The sequence below is a fragment of the Mytilus galloprovincialis genome, chromosome 7, assembly GCF_965363235.1.
Source record: "Mytilus galloprovincialis chromosome 7, xbMytGall1.hap1.1, whole genome shotgun sequence".
Taxonomy (NCBI): domain Eukaryota; kingdom Metazoa; phylum Mollusca; class Bivalvia; order Mytilida; family Mytilidae; genus Mytilus; species Mytilus galloprovincialis.
Window position 1 is genome coordinate 40,420,764 of NC_134844.1, and position 22,549 is coordinate 40,443,312.

The following is a 22,549-nucleotide window of genomic DNA, read 5'->3' on the forward strand; positions in this document are numbered from 1 at the left end:
TATAACTGGTCTGTACCACTTTAGGTAAACGTGATATCCTTCGACACTCCTGGTTAGTTATCCCCAAAAAGATGTAACATTTGTTTTTATATCTGAATAGATGTTTCAATGCAGCATAAACTATTAAAATAACAGAAAAAAAGACTAGACTTTTGTATTTCACTCAATGTTTTAACACACGAGTTATAAGATATTAATGGTACAACACTAATCGTGTGTGTTTGTTTTTTCGTTAACTTAGTGAGCATACAGGGCAATATAAGACCTGAAATTAACTTTCATCTTCATTGCAGTCTTTCAAAAAACAACTAGAATATACCTTTGTTTAAGAGTGTTTTTATGTCATGTTTCAATCTGAAAAAAATCTTATTAATTGACAAATAAAAAACAACAACAATAGTTATCTTTTTTCATCGTGATAAAGTTCACAATTTGTAATATGGAGGTTAACATTTTGATAAAATTTGGTGTATTCTCTTGTGTTTTGGCACATTTAACTTCTAGTTTAGTACTTTATAGGCGAAGTCGACAGTCGAATGATTTTACACGACATTGAAAGGTTACCAATAGGTGAATTGAAGTCAACTATTTTTTTGAAAAGTGAAGCTATTAAATGAATTTCTCAATTCATTTGAAAGAGTAAGTATGATGCAGAAATAGTATTATACGCGGTATTCTTTTTTTTTTTCTCAAATGGATAGATGCGATCATCAGATAAACAAACTTTTAGATAAAACAGCTGAATGGAATATCCTTTCTCTGACACAATAGCTTCTTTTCGTTCTTCAATAGAAGCCAATTCATTGAGAGTTCCTTTTAGAATAATCTGTTTATGTTTATCACAATTATTAAGTAAAAACGAATTTACACCAAAGACAATCGATCAACTGGTCAATGTGTTTTTGTATTTAAAAAAAAAGAATTAAAAAGATGTAAAACATTGTTGCAGTATAGCAAAACAGCTGTTTAAGGATTAATTTTTTTCGAACGAATGACGACGTCATTTTAACATTCTTTTTATGCATCATTTGATGAACACAAACATGTTTGCATTTATGAATATTTTTTTACAAAACTGTAATATGATTAAGATGTTTCGTATGATTACCATACAACTGTTGTGTTCTATATATAAGTTTTGAATAAATATGTTGATAGTAATGTGCAACCTGAATTTAAAAAAAAATAGGTAGACATGTACAGTTCATGTTCAGTCATTCTGTGTCTTTAACTAAGAACAAAGCTAACAAATCTTTGTGGAATAATAGCGAATCATTACTGTCTGTTTACATTTGTCAACGTTTTCCTTCAATTTAACCGCAATGATTTTGAAACTTATCTTTTATTGCAGATTGATGTAAAATATAAATCAAGGAGTCATTTTAAAATATACATCTATTTCAACGTCAGTGATGAAGTCATCTGTCAGTCAGTAATATTTTTGACTACTTTAGAAAGCTCAGAGATATACACGTTTGTCGTTTGCCTTCTCTTTTTTATTTGGCAACTTGGTAATCGTGTTGTCAAATTAATTCAAGTAGGATAGGATATTTCTTATTTTAATCCCTTTGGTATTTAATGCCTGTTTTGTCTATTACGCTTGAATAGTTTAAGATCATAAAAGAATAGCCATGAATGATTTGTGTAAGAAAATTTATCTATTAATGATTTAGTAAGAAAAGTTTTCAATGAATTATTTTCAAAATTGTAAAATTCATGCTCTTTAATATTGCATGTGTACTAGACAAGTTTTCAATGCATTCTGACAATAAAGGGAAACAATATTACTTCGTGCGCATTTCATACATTTTCATGTGAAATTAAAAATGATTAATGGAAAAAAACTCAATACATTTCTCTTTGATTTCAATAATAAGAATTGGGCTTTATGAACACCCCCTTTTGTAATCTACCTTGAAGCTCGATAATTTTTTAATACTTTATAACAAGAACCAGGGGTGGTGTTCTCGAAAGTATCGTAAGATTCGTCCTAAGTCATAGATAAGACCAATTTTAGAATGGACTTAGGATCGACTTAGGATACTCTTAAGTTGTGTCTCGAAACTATTTCAGACGCATCTTATGTTAGGACGTCCTAATTAACATTAAATAGTTAAAGTAATTGTTCGATAAAACATATATTAAAGACAAAACCAATTGATAAAATTTTACGAAATTTTGCAATAATATGTATTTAATCAAATGCATGATTTCAAATGTAATTATAAAAAATATTTCAAAAAGGATTGTGATTTAAAGTGGAAAATAATTTGTTTTGAAATGAGAATATTGAATTCGTAGTGTCATAAAAGACGAAGTTCAAAGTTTAAAATCATGCACCATTTCTTTATACGAGTTAATAACCGATGTTGCGTTTCATTTTATGTTCATCTTCAGGTAAAAAATAGAGAGAAAAAAAAGCATGCACAAAGTTAGGATGTAGTTATGATGATCTTAAGACCCCTAATTGGGTGTCCTAAAGTTAGGACGAAAAACGACACGTCTTAATCCTAAGATAGCTTCGAGAACACCACCCCAGGTTAACTTGTAGCTAAAAAAAGATTGGTTCGTTGAACAAAAATTTAACGTTTTTGTAGTTCTCTTAGTTGTTTTTTTATTGTATGTTTTACATGAAAGGTATAAAAAAAATACTGAACACCCAGGCTAATTAAAAAACGGGAAGTCTATAATAATTGACAAAATCAAACGCTATAAATCAACAAAACAAGTAACAAAAAACAGCTGCCATAATCCTTGTACCTGATACAAACATTATTTGGTAAAAAATTATGGGTTGAACCTGGTTTTATAGCTTGCTTAACATCCTACACGAATGAAAATAGATTATAGTTTCGTTCTATTGACTAATTTGCATTATCGGCTGAGGTGACCCTTATTGATATTCAACAATCAAAACTGTGTAAACATGCATCATATTCATACAACATAACTGACAAACAATTTTTTTTAAAACAAACAAACAAATTAATTTAACAAAGATTCAAAAACAAAGATGTAGCAAATAGTAATAACTCATCACAAATGCAAAAACCATATATCTGTACACCAGAAGCACGTTTTGTCTGAAGAAGACAAATCAGTTGCGTTAATTAGACAATGACGTCATTAACAAAAAGAGCATTTGTCGTTCATGATAGTAAATAGAATACATTTTCTCGATTAGACTTAAGAAAAGATACAAGGGTCAACAAATTAGAAATTACACTGCAAAACCCTTTTGTTTTCGAATTAGTTTAAAATTTAAATTCAATAAATGCACTCTTCTGAATTGTCTTATTAAAATCAATCTTAACGATGTATCTACGCTGTTAACATACTTCAATGAGATCAACCGACTCGTGCTTGATAAAGTAAGTAACGCAAAAACACACTCAAACCGCATTGTGAGTGAGCGATCATTAAAGATACGAGTATAGTTGAAAAACCAAGAAAAAGTTCAATCAATTGCATCTTAAAAAAAGATCCCATGCCTCTTTGTTTATGCAACTTGAAATATGTCGATACATAAATTAATAACAACACAAATCATTTTACATATATGTGTATTTTTCAAACGCTGACAATTTTTTACTTACGAATTTAATCATTTGTTAATTGACATTGAAAGTGAAATAACTGAGGTATTTTAAAGAAGTTACAGAAATGCGTATCAAGCACTAGGAAATCAATTTTGATTATTCATCCTTTCGTTCGACATTCGAATCGAACACATGTACAACACTGAGGAAGAGGAATTGTAAAATGCTTCATGTGGTATTGACGCCTTCTTCTGGTTGTATCAACACAAAACGCATACACTTTTAGTAATCTCGGATTGGTGGCTCGGCACTTAAATTGAGTAGGGACAGGTCTATTATCTGATGGTGGTACTTGACAGTCATCTCTGCCCCTAACAAAATAATGTTAAAGTTCGTATATCAAATGGAAGCATTCTATAGAATATCATTACACATAGTTTTTATAATCAAAAGGTGTATAAATAATTCAAAATTTGGTGACTATGTCGAATGCATCTATCTTATTGAACTAGAGATAAAGGATACAACAGATACAGTCAAGACGGCCTCATATCTTGACTTACATCTAGAAATTGACAATGAGGGTCGATTAAAAACAAAACTTTACGACAAAAGAGATGATTTCAGCCTTCCAATTGTGCACTTTCCATTTCTAAGTAGCAACATTCCAGCAGCACCTGCATACGGTGTATATATCTCCCAATTGATACGATATTCCTGTGCTTGCATTTCCTATCATGATTTTCTTGATAGAAGGTTATTGCTGACAAGGAAGCTATTAAATCAACAGTTCCAAATGGTGAAGTTGAAATCATCTCTTCGTAAATTTTACAGACGCCATCACAAGTTGGTTGGCCGTTATGGAATAACCGTTTCACAAATGATATCGGATATGTTCCTTACGTCGTAACTACAGTCCCCTTCCCTTTCATAAATGTGACCTACCCAATTAGACTATCTACCGGATTAGTTATCTCATAAGCAACACGACGGGTGCCACATATGGAGCAGGATCTGTTTACCCTTCCGGAGCACCTGAGATCACCCCTAATTTTTGGTGGGGTTCGTGTTGTTTATTTCTTTAGTTTTCTATATTGTGTTATGTGTACTATTGTTTGTCTGTTTGTCCTTTTCATTTTTAGCCATGGCGTTGTCAGTTTATTGTCGATTATTTAGTTTGACTGTCCCTCTGGTATCTTTCGGCACTCTTTTATATAAATATATGCAATGCTTTGATTGAGTTAAGTCTACTTTTCAAATCAGGATGTTGGTAATTTGTCAGCTAGTAATCATAAGAGAGATTTTCACCACTGCATAAAGTGTAATACGTGATATTTTATATCGGGATTTTTTTTAATTTAATACGAGGTAATGGCTAAACTTTTATCTTTTTCAGCGATCTATAAAAGATTGTGCTCGTTTTATGTGACCTCACTGGGCATATTCGCTAAATATGACGTCGCAATGGCAACATCATAGACAAAAACTCATCCAAAACATCCGGGTATTAATTTGATGCAAGACACTCGATCATCAGTTGTGTTCAATTACAAAAGTTGCATGGAAAAAAAATATTGATATCGATGTTGATAGGATATGACTAATGAATATAAGTAAGAACTTATCTTATTTTTGATATTATAAATTTGTTGATCTTTTTGTCGTTTCTTTTCCGGATAATTCTACTTACGAGTTGCATTGCACATAGCTACATCTCTTAACTTTGCGCCAAGCTTCCAATATCCAACATTTAAGGCCATCAATTAACACTCTATCTGGTATGGTAACTTGTGTGTCAAATGGAGAGCATGTTTGTTCTGCTATCAGCATTGGAGGCAGATCGGAAATTTGAAACTTTACTTCTCTCCTGCAAATAAAAATGAAAATGAAAAACATTACGAATACAAGGAATAATAAAAAAGGGGGGAGGGTCTAGAGTTATTCAATGTTTAGAAAACCTTCTCTTTTATATCAGTTTCATATTAAATTTATCCGACATATGTTAATTTTGTAAGATATTTCATTATAGAGATTAGATGTGAAAAGGTAAATTCAAATTAATAATAAGAAATATGCTGTTTCTACATTTAAAAAAAAACTGTACCAAGACAGGTCTATGACAGTTTTTTTTCATTCGTTTGATGTGTTTAAAAGTTTTGATTTTGCCATTTGATTTGGGACTTTCCGTTTTTTTATTTTCCTCGGAGTGGGTATTGTTTTTATTTTACTTTTTGCATTCATGTCAAAATTTCTTTTATATGGTTTTTTGGGAAACACATTTGACAGTTGGAGATTTACTCACGCAATACAAAACGCCAGCCTTGATTCGGCTTCCATAATATCTTTCTTTAGGTTGTGCTTCCTTATAAATCTTCTAATCATAGGCCTGAAATGTAAAACAATCGATATAATTCAATAAAAATATTGCAACACATAAAATCTAATGTTATAGATGAGTATGCAAAAACAAACTATTCTTCTAGTCAACTAATACAAAATTCAATATAAAAACATTAGTTCATGTTTACATCGGTGACTCGATAATGATTGAATATACCTGTCTTTCATTCTTGCTTGATAGGGATGCAGTTATTTTCGTCTGAAAACTTATTGTCACGCAGATGCCGCACAATGCATTTATGCTAACTGAATATAAGGTTCTGATGAGGAAGCATTTACTTTGATAGGTAATTCTAATATGACGTGCTTCTTTCGCTTTGTAAACAACACTGTGTGAAAATTCTCGATATATCTATACTCAGCGCAGACTCAGAGATATACATAATAATGGATGTTACAATATACCTCCCACGTAAATCCACATGTATTTGAACCTACTTGCAAACGCTTTGTCAATTTTATTGTATTAGAAATTGTAATAAAACAAAAGACAAAAGACAAAAGAACTTTTATTCTTATTCGGATGCATGATAAAAAGAATTAATATAATGCAACTAGTTTTATTTATTTCCTAAATATAGTAACACAGCTATATTGTGCAATGTCAATTTCATCATGGAACACTTTCTCTACAATCAGGGGTTCATTAAGGGATGAAAATAAGCTTGATATTTATGTTACCATTTTAAAAGCTATTAATATACTAATTTAAGTTGCAGTATAAAAACAATATTTAGTCAATGTCACAAAAATATAATCTTTTTTGTAAGCATCGAAGTTCGTATAATATTGTATTAAAATGGAATTCTGAGGTAGGTTTTCTTTTGTTTTCCATTCTATTGCATTTGATTTCAGCGAGTCAACATGGCAGCTTCTTCGTTACGAAATGTCAATTTTGGATTTGACGGTAGCTTACGAGAAAATATGTAAATTAAAAATCGGAAATATTGGGTTTGAGAATTAACATATTTTTTCCAGCGGTTATTAACGAAATAATCAATGCAAGCTAAATATTTATGAGAATATTTGAGCTTTATCTAACAAGGAGTAAAAAAGAACAGCTTCACACACGGCATACCCACTCTCGCTTCAGTATTTGAATGAACTTATGTGTCCTATTAGAATCGAAATAATTCATGGAAGCCATAGATTTGTTGGAAATTTACACATGGCCTGGGCCGTGATATTCGTTAATTTTATCCCTCGCTAACGCTCAGGATAAAATTCGAATATCACGGCCCAGGCCATGTGTAAATTTCCAACAAATCTATGGCTTCCATGAATTATTTCTTAATTATATCACAACAAAAACTTGTTGTATGAGCTTGGTATAATATCAAGTATAAAGATAAATCTAACTAATTATTGACATAACTACAACATTAAGAAATCTGTTATTGAACATGCATACAATATTCGCCATTGGACATATAACAAACAACAACACACATTAAGGTCATTTTGGTCATTGCATGGTGAAGAGTTATTTCATTTACCCGTAGAAGTCCGTTGACAGTTGTTTTCCATCCAAATCTATTTTTACCGTTTGTAACTGAAGATTTGTACAAGAACTTCAAACAGAAAACTTTAAATTATAGGCAGCAGTAGTTTGATTTACCAACGTTTAAATATTCATGATGATTCAAATCAAAGTGAAACAACAAAAAAAGAGGAAATCTCAAAATCTCAAAAGTGGGCAAATCAGCCTTAAAAAATAACATATTAACTAAAATTTCTCTAATGTTTGTGCTATTTTCACATTTTCTGACCAGTGTGAGAAAAATATTTCTCCTCACTAGTGAATAATCTGTTCTCGGCAAATGATTAGTCGAAATTTGTTTATAACGTCAAAATGTTTTGTTTTCTTTTGATTTTTCCTATTGTTACGTCATGAAAAACCATGCCTGATGACGTCGCAAATAAGGAACACAAGATTCTGAAAATCTTTGAAAAAGAATGATACAAATCATCAGAGAAACAGATTCCGAAATTATAACTCGTGTTTTACGATATTTCTCTCCTCTCGACAGTTAAATTTTAATCATTTAAAAGGCTCGGCAAGCCTCGCGCTTTAAATAATAAAATTTAACCGTCTCGAGTGGAGAAATATCGTTATACACTTGTTGCAGGGTAGGAATCTATATGTGTATATAAAACGTATTTTGTGAAAATAATACAATAGCAAAGAAGTTTTCCAGATATTCAAATATAAATTCCTAATTCAGCAAAATGTTAAAGAATGTGTCAGAGTCCACAAACTAAAGAACAGACACCGGCACAAGGCAACCAATGGGTCTTTAACTGTTATTAAAGGTACCAGGCTTAAAATTTGATACGGCAGACGCGCGTTTCGTCTACACAGGACTCATCAGAAACTATCCGTTATAAAGCCAAACAAGTATAAAGTTGTAGAGCATTGAGGACCCAAGAGGAGTAGATCCGGTAAGACCCCTTTTTGGCCCCAAAATATAGCAGTTTTACAAGATTGTTAAAATGTAAACTTTTAGTTATTCATTGGACAGTATAATGCTTCTGCTACATAAATATGGGCTGTTTTTGACAATAAAATGCACATATATCGGGTACTAGCACCATTACGTCATGCTAAATTGCTGAAATCTTCACAATTCTATCATTTTAGGTAAATTTTAGACGGTTTTTGTGTAAAACGAAAGTGGCCGCATTCGTGTTCATCCTTAATATTGAAATGTAAGTTGTATTTTATGATAATACATAACATATATAAAGGTTGAGGATAAACACGGTTGCTGCACTTTCATTTTTGACAAAAACCATCCGAAAAGTGACATTTTTCGGCATATGTGGTAGATTTTTCATATTTGAGCTTGAATTGGATCGTTTTTAATGACTAACTCAGTTAAAATCTTTCACATAAACTAATTGATTCAAATGAAATAGACACTTAAGTGTTTAAAAAGTGGTCAAAATCTTTCGTCAGATTAGCCTGAAATTTGAGGTCATAATCGGTCCTTACTCCTTTCTAAATGTTTTCCAAAGGTAATCTATGTCTTGGAAAAAAATTCTTTTTTATTTCGAACAAACTATTTTGCAAACAGTTAATTTATACAAACAACACAGTTAGACATCCCGCATGAGGAGGTGAACTTCAGCTAGCCCCAGTATAAAAATGTGTACTAGTTCATAGAAATTGGACGTCACATTAAACTCCGAAACATGAATGCAGATATCTAAATTAACAACATACAAAAATAACACTGGTCAAGTGACATCAGACGAGCTCAAGTACGGTAAGGACATACTTACTTTGGATAATCACCGAGGTTAATTGAGTCCACTAAACCTAATATTGGCGGAATAGAGGTCAATGTTTCATTCCCTGCTTTAGGCACTTCGCAGATTGCATTTACCTTTGCAAGTTTTTCCTGTACAATAAATAGGCAAACACATAGCAATGCCTGTACCTACAAATTAATAAAAGAACAAAGGCTATCAAATAGTTTCATTTTTTTCATGTTGTTTGTAAACAAAAGTGTGTGTGTGTGTGGGGGGGGGGGGGGGGTAGTAAGCTTACAAATATTGAGAAATGATTAAAAATCTGTAATTGATCGTTATAATACGAAAATGTTGTACATTAAATCGATATAACTTTTAAATAAGATAGCTCTTAAATGAATTTAAAAAAAAAGCCCACGAGATTACAGTATTTGTTTTTTATCAATAGCGTGTGTCCTGAATTCATAAGATAGATCGTACTCATACTCAAACAATTAAATGCTCTATCAATCAAACGATATGACCTTTAAAGTTTCTGGGGTTTTTTGGGGTTTTTTTTTTTTTGCTTTGATCATCTGATAAGGAGGCGTATAATTCATCTGTTAGTGTATTGATCTGATATCCCGTTGTTCTGTATAGCTACATTTGATTATGTGGATACTAATACAGATTGTAGTTGGTTTCACTAGGTGTATTTTTATTCGTAATGCTATCAATTTAACGAACCACAAGGTTTGGACGGGATGTTGTCTCTGCAAAAAGATGTGTACTTTCTGTGTAACGTCATCAAGCTTGGTCGCCTTTTTTCATGGAAAACTCAGAGGAAAGCAAGATTTTGACGTTATAATCAATTTTTGAAGAACTTAGATCTCAAATGAACAACACATTGATTACATAAAATAAATTCAACCCTTCATAAAAAAGGATCAATCGTTAAAGAACTATAGACATATTTCAACTTCATCAATGAGGATATAGAATAAAAGATAAAAATATTGAAATTGAAATCCTTTCTAAAAATTAATATATAGCCTACCTTCATTGTACTTCTTGTTCTTTGGTACTTTAGAAATATAACATCTGTCACAAATGTAAATATATTTATAGCGTTAACTTTGAAAATCGGAAATTTACTTATATCAGAAATTTATCGGCTTTGTAATCTTGGACATGCCATGTCGCGTAATCTTTGCAAAGAGGATATTTGCGTTTTGCATAAATTCATAAGCTTCGTAACTTATCTAGGACAAAATAATCATATGTTGTGCATGCATGTTAACCATAACATGTCGCATTAAAAATCAAATTCAATACCAATTATACACTAGAGCCTTCCAGGTATCCAAGTTTGCCTGTAGAATGACCTTTGTTTATACCGGGAATTTCTAAGTACATGAATGTAGCACGGTAAAGCAATTGGATGTGTACTCTCTCTTGACGCAGTGATGACAAATATTATATTTCCTATTGTATATGACATGACTAGTATGGTTTCTTTTCCTTATTGTATCAGTTTATTCGTTGTAGGTAGTTAAGTATGTATGAGCCATTAATTGTTGTTAATACTTATTTGGTGCGTTCCGGCAGCTTTTTTGACAATTTATTCTAATTTGAAAAAGGAAACCTTCGTAGATTGGTCCCAAGTAAAGAAAGCGTATTCAAAATCAAGGCAGGGATATAATTGTTTTGGTTTTGATTATCCTGATGAGAAATCTGATTTTTCTATTTGATGTATTGATCCCATGATTTCAGCTCGAATAAATATTTGACTGCTTGTTTTCTTCTGAATTGGTGCATTGCTAATCGCAGATGGTTTCTTTTCGTTTCATTGTATGTATTTCTCAAAATATGTTGCAAAAGAGGGATAAAAGATATCAGAGGGACATTCAAAATCATAGATAGAAAATAAACTGACCACGCCATTGCTAAAAACAGACAAATAATAATACACAAGACACAACATTGAAATCTAAAAACTAAGCAACACGATTGCGAGCACCAATGTTATCATATCTGATCAAATGATAAAAATCTTCATCTTTCCAACATTCGGATTTGTGTAAGATACAACTGGTATATCCCACATATAGCGTTCTTTGGAATTCTTTAAAACACATGATATTTAAGTGTGATAACGAATTATCTTGAAACCTCCTTAGTTTGCGCTGTTTTGTTTGGTTAAAGGTCTATGTCATTTTCATTGGTATCATAACCGCAGTAATCAGCATTTCGATGCGACATCAAGTCTTATTTATTCATTCATTTTCTTTACCCTGTTTACTGTTCACAAACTCTTCAAAGTATTCCAGAATGTGAGGTATGCTTCACACCAGGCACTCGATGGCGTTTAAAGTGCTTATTGTGCACCATATAGTTAATTACATCTTCGTCTTTATGTCTCTGGTTGCATATTGTCGCATTAACAATTTTATACTTGTCAGATGTGGCACAACTTTTTGGAACTGTTAGTTTTCAATTGGATTTGTTTTGAAAATTATACAACACACATTTGTTTTCCGCTTGCATGATTTTATCAGGTACATTTTTACAAAAATAAGAAATCAAAAATGATAATAAGATACATATTTTAAAGAGGAAGGGAAAAAGGAAACTAATTTTATGGTGAAAATATTCTACTCCACAACTCAGAACGTCTTTGACAACAATAAATGAGATTTAAAATGGGGAATGTGTAAAACAGACAACAACTCGACTAAAGAGCAACAGAAAACAGGACATGGTCACCTTCCGAGTCTTCATCACTGCATGAAAATCCAGCACCGAGAGGCGGGTTTCAGTTGGCCCTTAACCAAAAAATGTGTACTAGTTAAGCGAAAATGAAAGTCACACTAAACTTTTTAAATGAACTAAACATTTAAAAAAAGATACATATCAGATAAAACAAAGCAAAAGGACAATGATACATAAATTAACAAAGGAGTACGCGTACAAGTAGTAACTGGAATGCCAGCTTCTGATCTCAATTAAACTGATTGAAAGATTATGTATAAATCTTATGAAAATCAAGCACAATGCCTTCTGTTAGGTGTTAAGTATTAAACCGACATAAATTATATAGCATAATCCGTTATAAGGTTCAGTTGTAATAGAATAAACGTGTTTATTTCAGATGCAAAGTTCATAAGAGTGAATCATGTTTATTCAAAAATATTCCATCTTTGATAACCTGACAACGGTATCGTAACTATATCCCTTTTGACTAATAAAAGCAACAGTAGTATACCACTGTTCAAAACTCGTAGATCTATGGACAAAAAAACAAAATCGAGTTAACAAACCAAAACTGAGGGAAACGCATTGAATATAAGAGGAGAACAACGACACAACATTAAAATGTAACACACACAGAAACGGACTAAGCATTAGACAAAATCCGATGAGAATAACAAATATAACATCAAAACCAAATACATGAATTTTGGATAGAAAAGTACCGTGACACGTCTTATAGTAATGTGATTTCACACTAAAATATAAGAGAAAACAAACGACACAACGGAAACACAACGTAAAAATGTTACACACACAGAAACGAACTATGATATAACAATGGCCATTTTCCTGACTTGGTACAGGACATTTTTAAAGAAAAAAATGGTGGGTTGAACCTGGTTTTGTGGCATGCCAAACCTCGCATTTTAATGGCAATGTTAAACATAACATTAAAAAATAAAATCACAAAAGTACTGAACTTAGAAAATGACAACATAATATTACAGAACTACAATACAAATAAATAGGAGAACGTATTAGGCAAAGAAACACATGAATGTTAATATATTTATAGGGTAAACTTTGAAGATATGATAATTATTTATTGCATAAATTTATCGGCTTTATTTTATTGGACATGATTATAGTATGTCACACATTTATATTAAATCAATGATTTTTAATCCACAACAATTGCCGTGTCAATTTCCAGTGAACCGTATCCCCAATGCAACTTTACTATTATCAATATGTTCATATTCTAAAACTTCCTTTAAAAAATATATCCTAGAATTGAAAGCTCATATGCACTAATATTTTTTAAAGGCCAAAATATATTATCCGTCATATTTTAAACATTGTTATGCCCGAACTTCTAAGAGTTTAAATTTATACAAAAATTCTGTTACGTCCCTTCCATTATTTTTGGGACCAACTCAGAATTCAATGCAGTTGCTCATTATGTTTACTATACAGGTAACATTAAGGGATGTCTCTATAAGAATATACATAGAGATCATATATCTGAAGCGGTGCGTAAACAAAAAAGCTATCTATGAATAATATATATTTCCCAAATTGAGATGTGCTTTGTTAAACAGATGTATTTACAAAGTGCAAACGTTGTTCATAACCCTTCGTCAGTCATTAAAAAATATTCAAATAATATATATTCGAATAAATAACAAGTACAAAAAAACATTGAACAAGATAAACATTTGTTGTACATGAATATGCAACAACTTTATTCTGTCTTATTGTCTAACCTTTTCAGGCTACTTTGGAACTCAGTGTAACATCTCTTTTCATGCGAATGAAAACATTTCTATATACAGACGTTAAAAATGTTTACCAACTTATTTTAACCTTTAATTTCTTGATTTAAAAATTGATATAAATAAGATATTAAGAAGTAAAAAGCTCTAGAAAATGATTAGCAATTAGCACTCATCCTTTTCTAAGACATTGAAATTGAATACATGAACAACACTGAGGAAGAGGAATAGTAAAATGCGTCATGTGGTACTGACGCCTTTTCCTGCTGTCATCAACACAAAATGCATACACCTTTAATAACCTCGGATTTGTAGCTCGGCACTTAAACTTATCAGGAACAGGTGTACTATCGGATCGTGGTACTTGACAGTCATCTCTATTTCTGAAAATAATGATGCAAATAAAGTTTATAGCATCAAATGAAAGGATTTACAACAGATTGTAACGCATAATTTTATGACCTAACAGAGATTTATACATTAATGTCTATATATATAATGCATTGATTTACTTCAGTTTATTTTCCAAATTGTCATGTTGGTGAATTGCTAGCTAGAAATCATATACACATAATTTTTTCCTCTGCATAAAATGGGATAAATGACTATGTATTTATACATCCCGTCATTATGTTATTGTGCTGTTATGGGGTTTTGTATTCTTGTCACTCCGTTTTGCTAATGTGTCTTGTTTAAATGTATTTTGTGTCTTTGTTACATGTTTGTTTTTTTTTTTTTTTTTTGCTTTTTTTTATAGTGATAAAGATTATAACACAATTTTGACTGCAATACTTCTAATTTTGACATTTTTACTTTTTATGTTTGTTTGTTGTAGTCGCACATCGTCGTCAAGATAATTGAGTTTAATGCGACTGTTATACAAGTTAGAGGCTTAGCTAGCTATAAAACCAGGTTTAATGTAACAACTCATGAATATGACAGTTGTTTTCCATTTGTTTGATGTGTTTTGAGCTCATGATTTTGCCATTTGGTTAGGGACTTTCCATTATGATTTGTCCTTGGAGTTCAGTATTCTTTGGTGATTTTATTTTATAAAAACCTTGAAAAAGACTTATTAAGAAGGGAAATAGTTACGATACTATTGTCAGGTCATTAAAGATTGCTTATTTTGGCATTAATATTGATTCACTTATAGGGTCTTTGTATCGGAACTAAACACATTTATTCAAAAACAGTTGTTGGCATGACACGGGTTATGTTCTTCTCATATATGTTATGATGGTATGATACTAAACCCCTAACGGGAAGGATTGTGCCTGATATTCATATGATGAAATCATAATCTTTCAATCAGTTAAATTGAAGTCTGGAGCTGGCATGTCAGTTACCTGCTAGTAGTCTGTTGTTATTTATTGTCATTTTGTTTATTTTCTTTGGTTACATCTTTTTATATCTTTTACCGGGGACCTTTCCTAGCTAATCGATTTCCATTTAACGGTCGATAATGAAGAAATATCGTATCGTATTAGAATGTTCAAATTCAAACCACGAAGGTTGTTGAGTGGTTAAAGAATACTTAAATCTAAATGTCGAGAGTAAAGAAATATTGCATTCCATGAGATTTTGTGATTTCTGATGAATTTGAGAAGATATGCAGTCAAACGTTATCGTTCGAGGTGTTATGTAAAATGATATGCTCTATCTGGGTGACGTCATAAGGCATGGTCTTCTTTTTCATAAATTTTCTGATCCATTACCGTTTATCATGTTTACTTTAAGTAATTTTGAATCTTGACTGCAAGTTAATATCGATGTTGATAGGATATGACTATCGAATATTAACCAAACAAATATATCTTTCCTTTTTAAATATTAATCATCTTTCGACCTATTTGTCGTTTCTTCCTCGGATAAATTTACTTACGAGTTACATTGAACATAACTACATCTTTTAACTATGCGCCATGATTCCAATATCCAACATTTATAGCCTCCAATTAACACTGCATCTGGTATGGTAACTTGTGTGTCAAATGGAGAGCATGTTTGGTCTGCTACTAACATTGAAGGCAGATCAGGAATTTGAAATTTAGTTTCTCTACTGCAAATAAATATGAATATGCCAAATTTTGCAAGACCAGATCGTGAAAATTAGAATGGTAAGGGGTCGAATTGGGGTAAATCTTTGAACGAGCTTTTACTGTGAAATAAGTTTCACTTTGAATTTATCCGACATGTTTTAATGGTAAAAAATATTTCAAATAATTTACTATTGACATGTTATATGCAGACATGGGGTAATTGAAATATGTAATTATAATTGACTGTAATTAATTACAATTTCTTAAGTAGCTGAATGTAATGTGTAATTGAGCATCTGTTTAATTACAAGTAATTGAAAGTTATGAATTACATAGCCATGATAATTGTCTGTAATTGACAATTACTTTTCAGTTACAACTGAATTACATTTGACAATTTAGCTCCAAAAGATTGAAAAAAAAATATTACGAAAAGCCATGAACCTAGTAAATGTAATAATTTGACAAAGCAAATATTTTCCAGAAATCTTTCTGAAATTACAACCATGGGAGATTCTTTATTTTGTGTTCAAAGGACAAAAAAAAAGAAAAAAAGATTGTAGAAGCATGCCATTACTTTCGTTACAACAAAAGTTAGTAATCGATGTCTTATACATTAATTAGGTGCTTGCTACCGACTTGTTTATTCATATAAATATTGTTAGACATTGATAAAATTGAGAATGAAACAGTCAATCAATAAATACAACCTTTGTTTTTGTTTTTTGTTTTTTTTTTTTTTAATTATATACGCTGTAATTACAACAGTTATGTGTTCAGGTGTTAAGCCAATTAGAGAGGGATACACATGATAAATGTATCCCTAGGTCCATGATTTATTTTTAAATCAATTTATTGTGATTAAAACTAAAGTATATTGTTAAAAGGTCGGGCTTTATAAATCGTTTCCTTCGGAAAAATAATTTTGATAAAAGTTGTCATAAAAAAATAAAAGAAATTCAAAATATTGAAATTATTTTCATTGAAATACGTTATTTTCAAATTTTGAAATAAAAATTAAAATATTTTCAAAAATTGAATAAGGCTTTTTTTTAATGATTTTGAGCATTAATTAAATAAGACAAGACCTCTAGTCCTAAGGACTCCTGATAGGCAAAGTTTTATTTGCACTTCAGATCTGTGTATGCTTTTACTTTATTCCAATACAACATAAATATCGTACAACGTCATTTATATAACTTTTACTTCTCTATCATACGGACTGAATTTTAAAGTAGAGCAATGTATAATACATATTATCATAGAATAAATGCCTGTTTTCAATATTTTATCTATTTTCCTTTTAAAAGGAAATAAAGGAAATAATAACATTTTCCAAGTAATTGTAATGTAGTTTATTACATTGGTTAAAAAGTCCAATGTGATGTGTAATTTAGTTGAAGATTCATAATTGTAATTGAATGCAATTTTTAAATTACAAACTTACGCATTACAAAACACAAGTTTTGATTCCGCCTCTGTAATACTTTTCTCTAAGTTGTGTTTCTTTATGAATCGTTTGATTCTAAGTCTAAAATTGAAACACTCGGTACAATTCAATAGCAATATTGCAAAATAAAGACAACAGTAATATACCGCTGTTCGAAATTCATAAATCGATTGAAAAAACAAATCCGGGTTACAAACTAAAACTAAGGGAAGCACATCAAATATAAGGGGAGAACTACGAGACAACAGAAACACAACATTAAAATGTAACACACACAGAAACGAACTATAATATAACAATAGCAATTTTCCTGACTTGGTACAGGACGTTTTAATAAAAAAAAAAGAGGAAATGGTGGGTTGAACCTTGTTTTTGTGGCATGCTAAACCCCCCGTTGTTATGGCAACATTAAATAAAACATTAAAATGAAAACATTACATGATAAGACTACAATACAAATAAATGGGAGAACATATAGGACAAAGAAACACATGAATAATAGCTAACAAAAGGTGTCAGGTTTGAAATTTAACATGCCAGACACGCGCCTCGTCCACACGAGACCAACCAGTTACGCTCTGACTGATGAAAACAGTTTTAAAGCCAAAAAAGGTACAAAGCTCAAGATCACCGAGGACCAAAAGTTCCAAAAAAATGTAGCCAATACGGCTAGGATTTTCTGCCTAGGATAAGAACATCCTTATTATTTATAATAATTCATACTTTTGCAAACAGGAAATATTTATATAATAGATATAAATGATAAAACTGGTGACTAACTACTAAATAGAAACGGATAAATACACAACCTAAACCAGCATATAAAAATTGACAACCGCGTTAGACAAATCGGTAAACGCACAAATTTAAGTTAAGGCACATTTGAATTTCCAAAAATTTCCCAAAAATAGGATAGAATTCAAGATAAGTTTGTAATGTTGATAAAACATTTATTAATAACAATGAAAATTACACTAAATAATATCAAATTATGGTAGTAATTTGATAATTGATATCATTGCAACAATTTTAATGATTAATGTTTAGTTGTTTTAACTATTGATCATTATTGTATAAAGTTTTATACTGTAAATGTCTCTACTGTGTCTAAACCACACCGGCAAAAATTGTTCGAACTCGATGGTATCTAACATCCGGCACAATGACGGAACAAAAATAGAACGAAGAAAGATAGGTTTCTCCTTATTTTCTTATTTTTTTTATGATATCGAAGAATATATATACATATACAACTATTTTCTATTGTGAGATGCAATATTTTCTACAACCGTTCTATATAAACGAAGAAATAAGTAAAAATGCACGTCAAAATGACGAATTGAGTGAACCTTGCCTCGAAATTGTTTAATTTGTGCAATAATTTTAATTTTACTTTGCATTCAAAATTTTTTAACAGCAGAATAGATAGAAATGAAGGTTATAACGCAAATTGAGGTTAAGGTGGTACCTAACACCACAGGGAGATAACTCTGTATAGTCAGCTAAACGTTTTAATTACGTTGTATTGTAAAGGGAATATTAAGCTTCTCAATGATCAAAATTGGTGTTTGCCAATTTGCTATATAACCAGTGTAATTTTTCTGACAAAATGGTTGGTTCAAATTTTTTTTAATTTTTAAATTTTTGTTAAAGTGTCAAAGTAAATACTTTGACAAAATTTTATAAAAATTAAACGAGCCAAATTAATTTAAGTGAAAGTGTTGGGTACCACCTTAAAGCTCTCAAATATGCGTTTTCTATAAGAATTATGGAAAATATGTTTAAACTTGAAATTAGAGTTCACGGTCTTCAAAATCGAAACACACAATTGCTATGTGATTTTCTCGCACAATATAATGGGCACCTTTATAAGTAATCTAATCATTGTATGTATGTAATCGTTTCTATGATCGTTAAAAATAAATCTTCTAAAGGATAAACGTACATAATAAGACAAATGTATATGCATGCATAATGGACATAGAAAATGAATGTAAACTGTATCTATATAGGAAGAAAAGGATTACAACTATCATGGAATATACCACTGTCCCAGGTTAGGGCAAGGGTTGGGATCCCGCTAACATGTTTAACCCCGCCAATATTATTTATGTATGTGCCTTTCCCAAGTCAGGAGCCTGTAATTCAGTGGTTGTCGTTTGTTTATGCGTTACATATTTGTTTTTCGGTCATTTTTTTTATATATAAATAAGGCCTTTTTTTACATTGTCTTATCGGAGCCTTTTGTAGCTGACTATGTGGTATGGGCTTTGCTCATTGTTGAAGACCGTACAGTGACCTATAGTTGTTAATGTCTGTGTCATTTTGGTCTTTTGTGGATAGTTGTCTCATTGGCAATCATACCACATCTTTTATATATTAAAAATAAAATACATTTATCACTAATTGTGAATATACTACTAGTACTACAAATGTATGTATAAATTAGTATAATAGTCTCAGGTCATCGACAAAATTCAATAATAATCATTTGGTTAACCCAGTTAACCTTACTATATAAAAAAACGGGTCTGTACTGTCGCCATAGTGTTATGATTTTAGTACACTGACGTTGGTAAATATATTTTGACAATTTATATAGACAGACGGATTCAGTTTATTTAAGGAATGACTGTAATATTTTTTCTGTCTATGAAGAAATAACATAAAAAAATGTGGTGCACACTGAATAACGCGCGTAGCGGGTTATTTAACAGTGTGCTCCACATTTTCTATGTTATTTCGAATAACATTTTTACTTATTTCTCTGTTAATATAGAGCGGTTGTAGAAAATATTGCATCTCACAATAGAAAATAGTTGTATATGTATATATATATATATATATATATATATATATATATATTCTTCGATATCATAAAAAAGTAAGAAAATAAGGAGAAACCTATCTTTCTTCTGTCTATTGATGTTCCGTCATTGTGCCGGATGTTAGATACCAACAGTCCGAACAATTTTGTCTCATAATAGTTATCAAAGGTACCAGGTTTATAATTTAGTACGCCAGCCAAACAAGTACAAAGTTGAAGAGCATTGAGGATCCAAAATTCCAAAAAGTTGTGCCAAATACGGCTAAGGTTATCTATGCCTGGGATACGAAAATCCTTAGTTTTTCGAAAAATTAAAATTTTAAAACATTATTGATATTCATGTCAACACCGAAGTGTTGACTACTGGGCTGGTGATAAGTCAGTATTTATGGCTGCATATACACTACTATATACATAAGCTCTGTGTATAGTTAGGACTTATTTACCCTGGATAATCACCAAGTTTCCACCAATCTGCCGAACCTAGTACTGGTGGAATTGAGGCCAGTGTTTCATTCCCTGCTTTCGGCACCTCGCAATTTGCCGCATTCACCCTTGCCAGTTTTTCATGAACAATAAACAAGCAAATACAAAGCAACGTTTTAACCTACAATATAAAAATATACAAATATTTAAGGAATGGCTGTAATTTGTTCTGTCTATGATGAGATATAATACGAATTTTGGTGCATACTGAATAACCAATGTAGTGGGTAATCTAAAAGTGTGCAGCATTCGTTTAATGTTATTTCGAATAGACAGAAAAAAATACCGCTATTCCGTATATTTTTTAAAATTCTATATTCCATTTCTAAGAAGTAATTCACGAAAAAGACGTTAATGACGTCTTGGTCACATGACAAAGTAATGAGATAATGGAGAAAATTCTTTCAGCCCATCAGAAAGCGTGTTACATTCAAAACTAAATTATTATCAAATGGTTCACTGTTGTCATATAGTTATAATACAAAGGGATAGTACAAAGCTTACACTTATATTGAGAAATTATTTGAATACGCAATCGATCATATTAAAAAACAAATTGTTTTATATCAAATTTGCAATAAGTTGTCATATCAACCAAAATAATCATGTTAAATCACCTGCATTACCGTATGGGTATTTACTAATTAATGGATCCTTATTTTGTCAACTTTAGCAGTTGATTACTCTCAAACTTGCTCAACGGAAGTAAAAGACATGCATACAATCATCATATGATTAGCTTTAACTCATTTAAAAAGGTTTTGTTGGTTTGCTTTTTATATCCTAGACTTATATCAAATGCGTATGTGACATGATATTCTTCTCCAAATTGTGATTTGACGGGTAGAAACCTCATTTTATGTATCGAAGTTTCTGTTTTATACTGATTTCTAACATGTTCCTTTTGCAGGAAAATATATCATTCAAATGTTTTTGTCATGATACTAAATAATCATGTACAAAAATGTACATATGAAATTTGAAATGTAATGCTCTATCAGTTATACACTAGGGCTGTTGATTTATCATAGGGTTTTTGCTCGAGAATGTCCAGTGATAGGGCATTGACATTCTTTCATTTTGTGAGAGAAATTACATTTTGAACGATCAATATACAAATGTGTCAATGGATAGCATTTGGATGTGTTCTCTTCTTACTGCTTTCCATTATCAGAAAAAGCCGTTATCCAAATGCATGCATTTTCCATAATAAAAAACAGTAATTCACATGTCAAATTGATAATCAAATACATTTACATACTCTAATCGATAAATACTAGGGCATTTAAAGTAATTTTTTGTTTTGATTTTTGAATGTCCGATAATGAGTACTTTCAATTTCGTAAAGGGGATAAGATGTATCACATCTTGCGTGTATCATAGTCTTTATTTGCTTAGTCACAAGCAATGACAGTATATGGTTATATCTTGCTGATAATTGCTTGTTTATTGAAGGAGAAAATGATGTTTTTTCCGAAGAAATCGTATATGAGCTTTATCCTTTGTCAGTAGATTTATTGGTCCCATATCCGGCTTTTTGAAACTGAAATTATTTTTCAAATTAATTAATGGCTTACCTTCATTTTACACGCTTGTTCTTTGTGGCTTTAGGAATTGAACATCTATTGCAATTGTGTATTTATATATAGCGTAAACTTTAGAAGAAAAAAAGGATTTTTGCGTATTACATAAATTTATTAGATGTTTTACTTATCTAGGCCATAATAATCATATGTAATACATGCATATTAACCATTACATGTCGAATTTAAAATCCAATTATATACCAGTCAATTGCAAACACTAAAACATTTAAGGTACCTGTTGGGTTTGCCTTATTGGTGAATTTCTTATAATTAGGCCTTCAAATATCTGATGAAGGTAAATCCAGAAAAGCGCTTCGGACGCAAGAAATTATCAAACGTGTTGTTTTCATTTGTTTACACCACTGGGTCGATACCTCTGCGGGTGGACTATCAGTCCCCGAGGGTATCATCATTTCAGTAGTCGGTATTTCGGTACTGAAATTATTTTAAAAAAAC

At 31.1% G+C, this 22,549-nt stretch overlaps 1 protein-coding gene across 1 annotated transcript; it reads right to left on the reverse strand.

Moving 5' to 3' along the window:
* Positions 1-3,646: 3,646 nt before the first annotated feature.
* On the reverse strand, positions 3,647-10,236 carry LOC143084197 (uncharacterized). Its single transcript, XM_076260609.1, has 5 exons — positions 10,231-10,236; positions 9,225-9,382; positions 5,842-5,925; positions 5,230-5,406; positions 3,647-3,910 (listed from the first exon to the last, which is right to left on the reverse strand). Exons 1-5 carry the CDS (start codon positions 10,234-10,236, stop codon positions 3,700-3,702), a joined length of 636 nt encoding a protein of 211 aa, XP_076116724.1. The 3' UTR covers positions 3,647-3,699.
* Between the last annotated feature and the right edge of the window lie 12,313 nt (positions 10,237-22,549).

Bases quoted from the DNA above. Each gene is read 5' to 3' on its own strand.
- LOC143084197 (XM_076260609.1), bottom strand. The intron at 5,926-9,224 runs GTAAGTATGTCC...TTTACATTTCAG, and splicing joins AACCTCGGTGATTATCCAAA to GCCTATGATTAGAAGATTTA. The intron at 5,407-5,841 runs GTGAGTAAATCT...TTTTATTTGCAG, and splicing joins AGGCTGGCGTTTTGTATTGC to GAGAGAAGTAAAGTTTCAAA.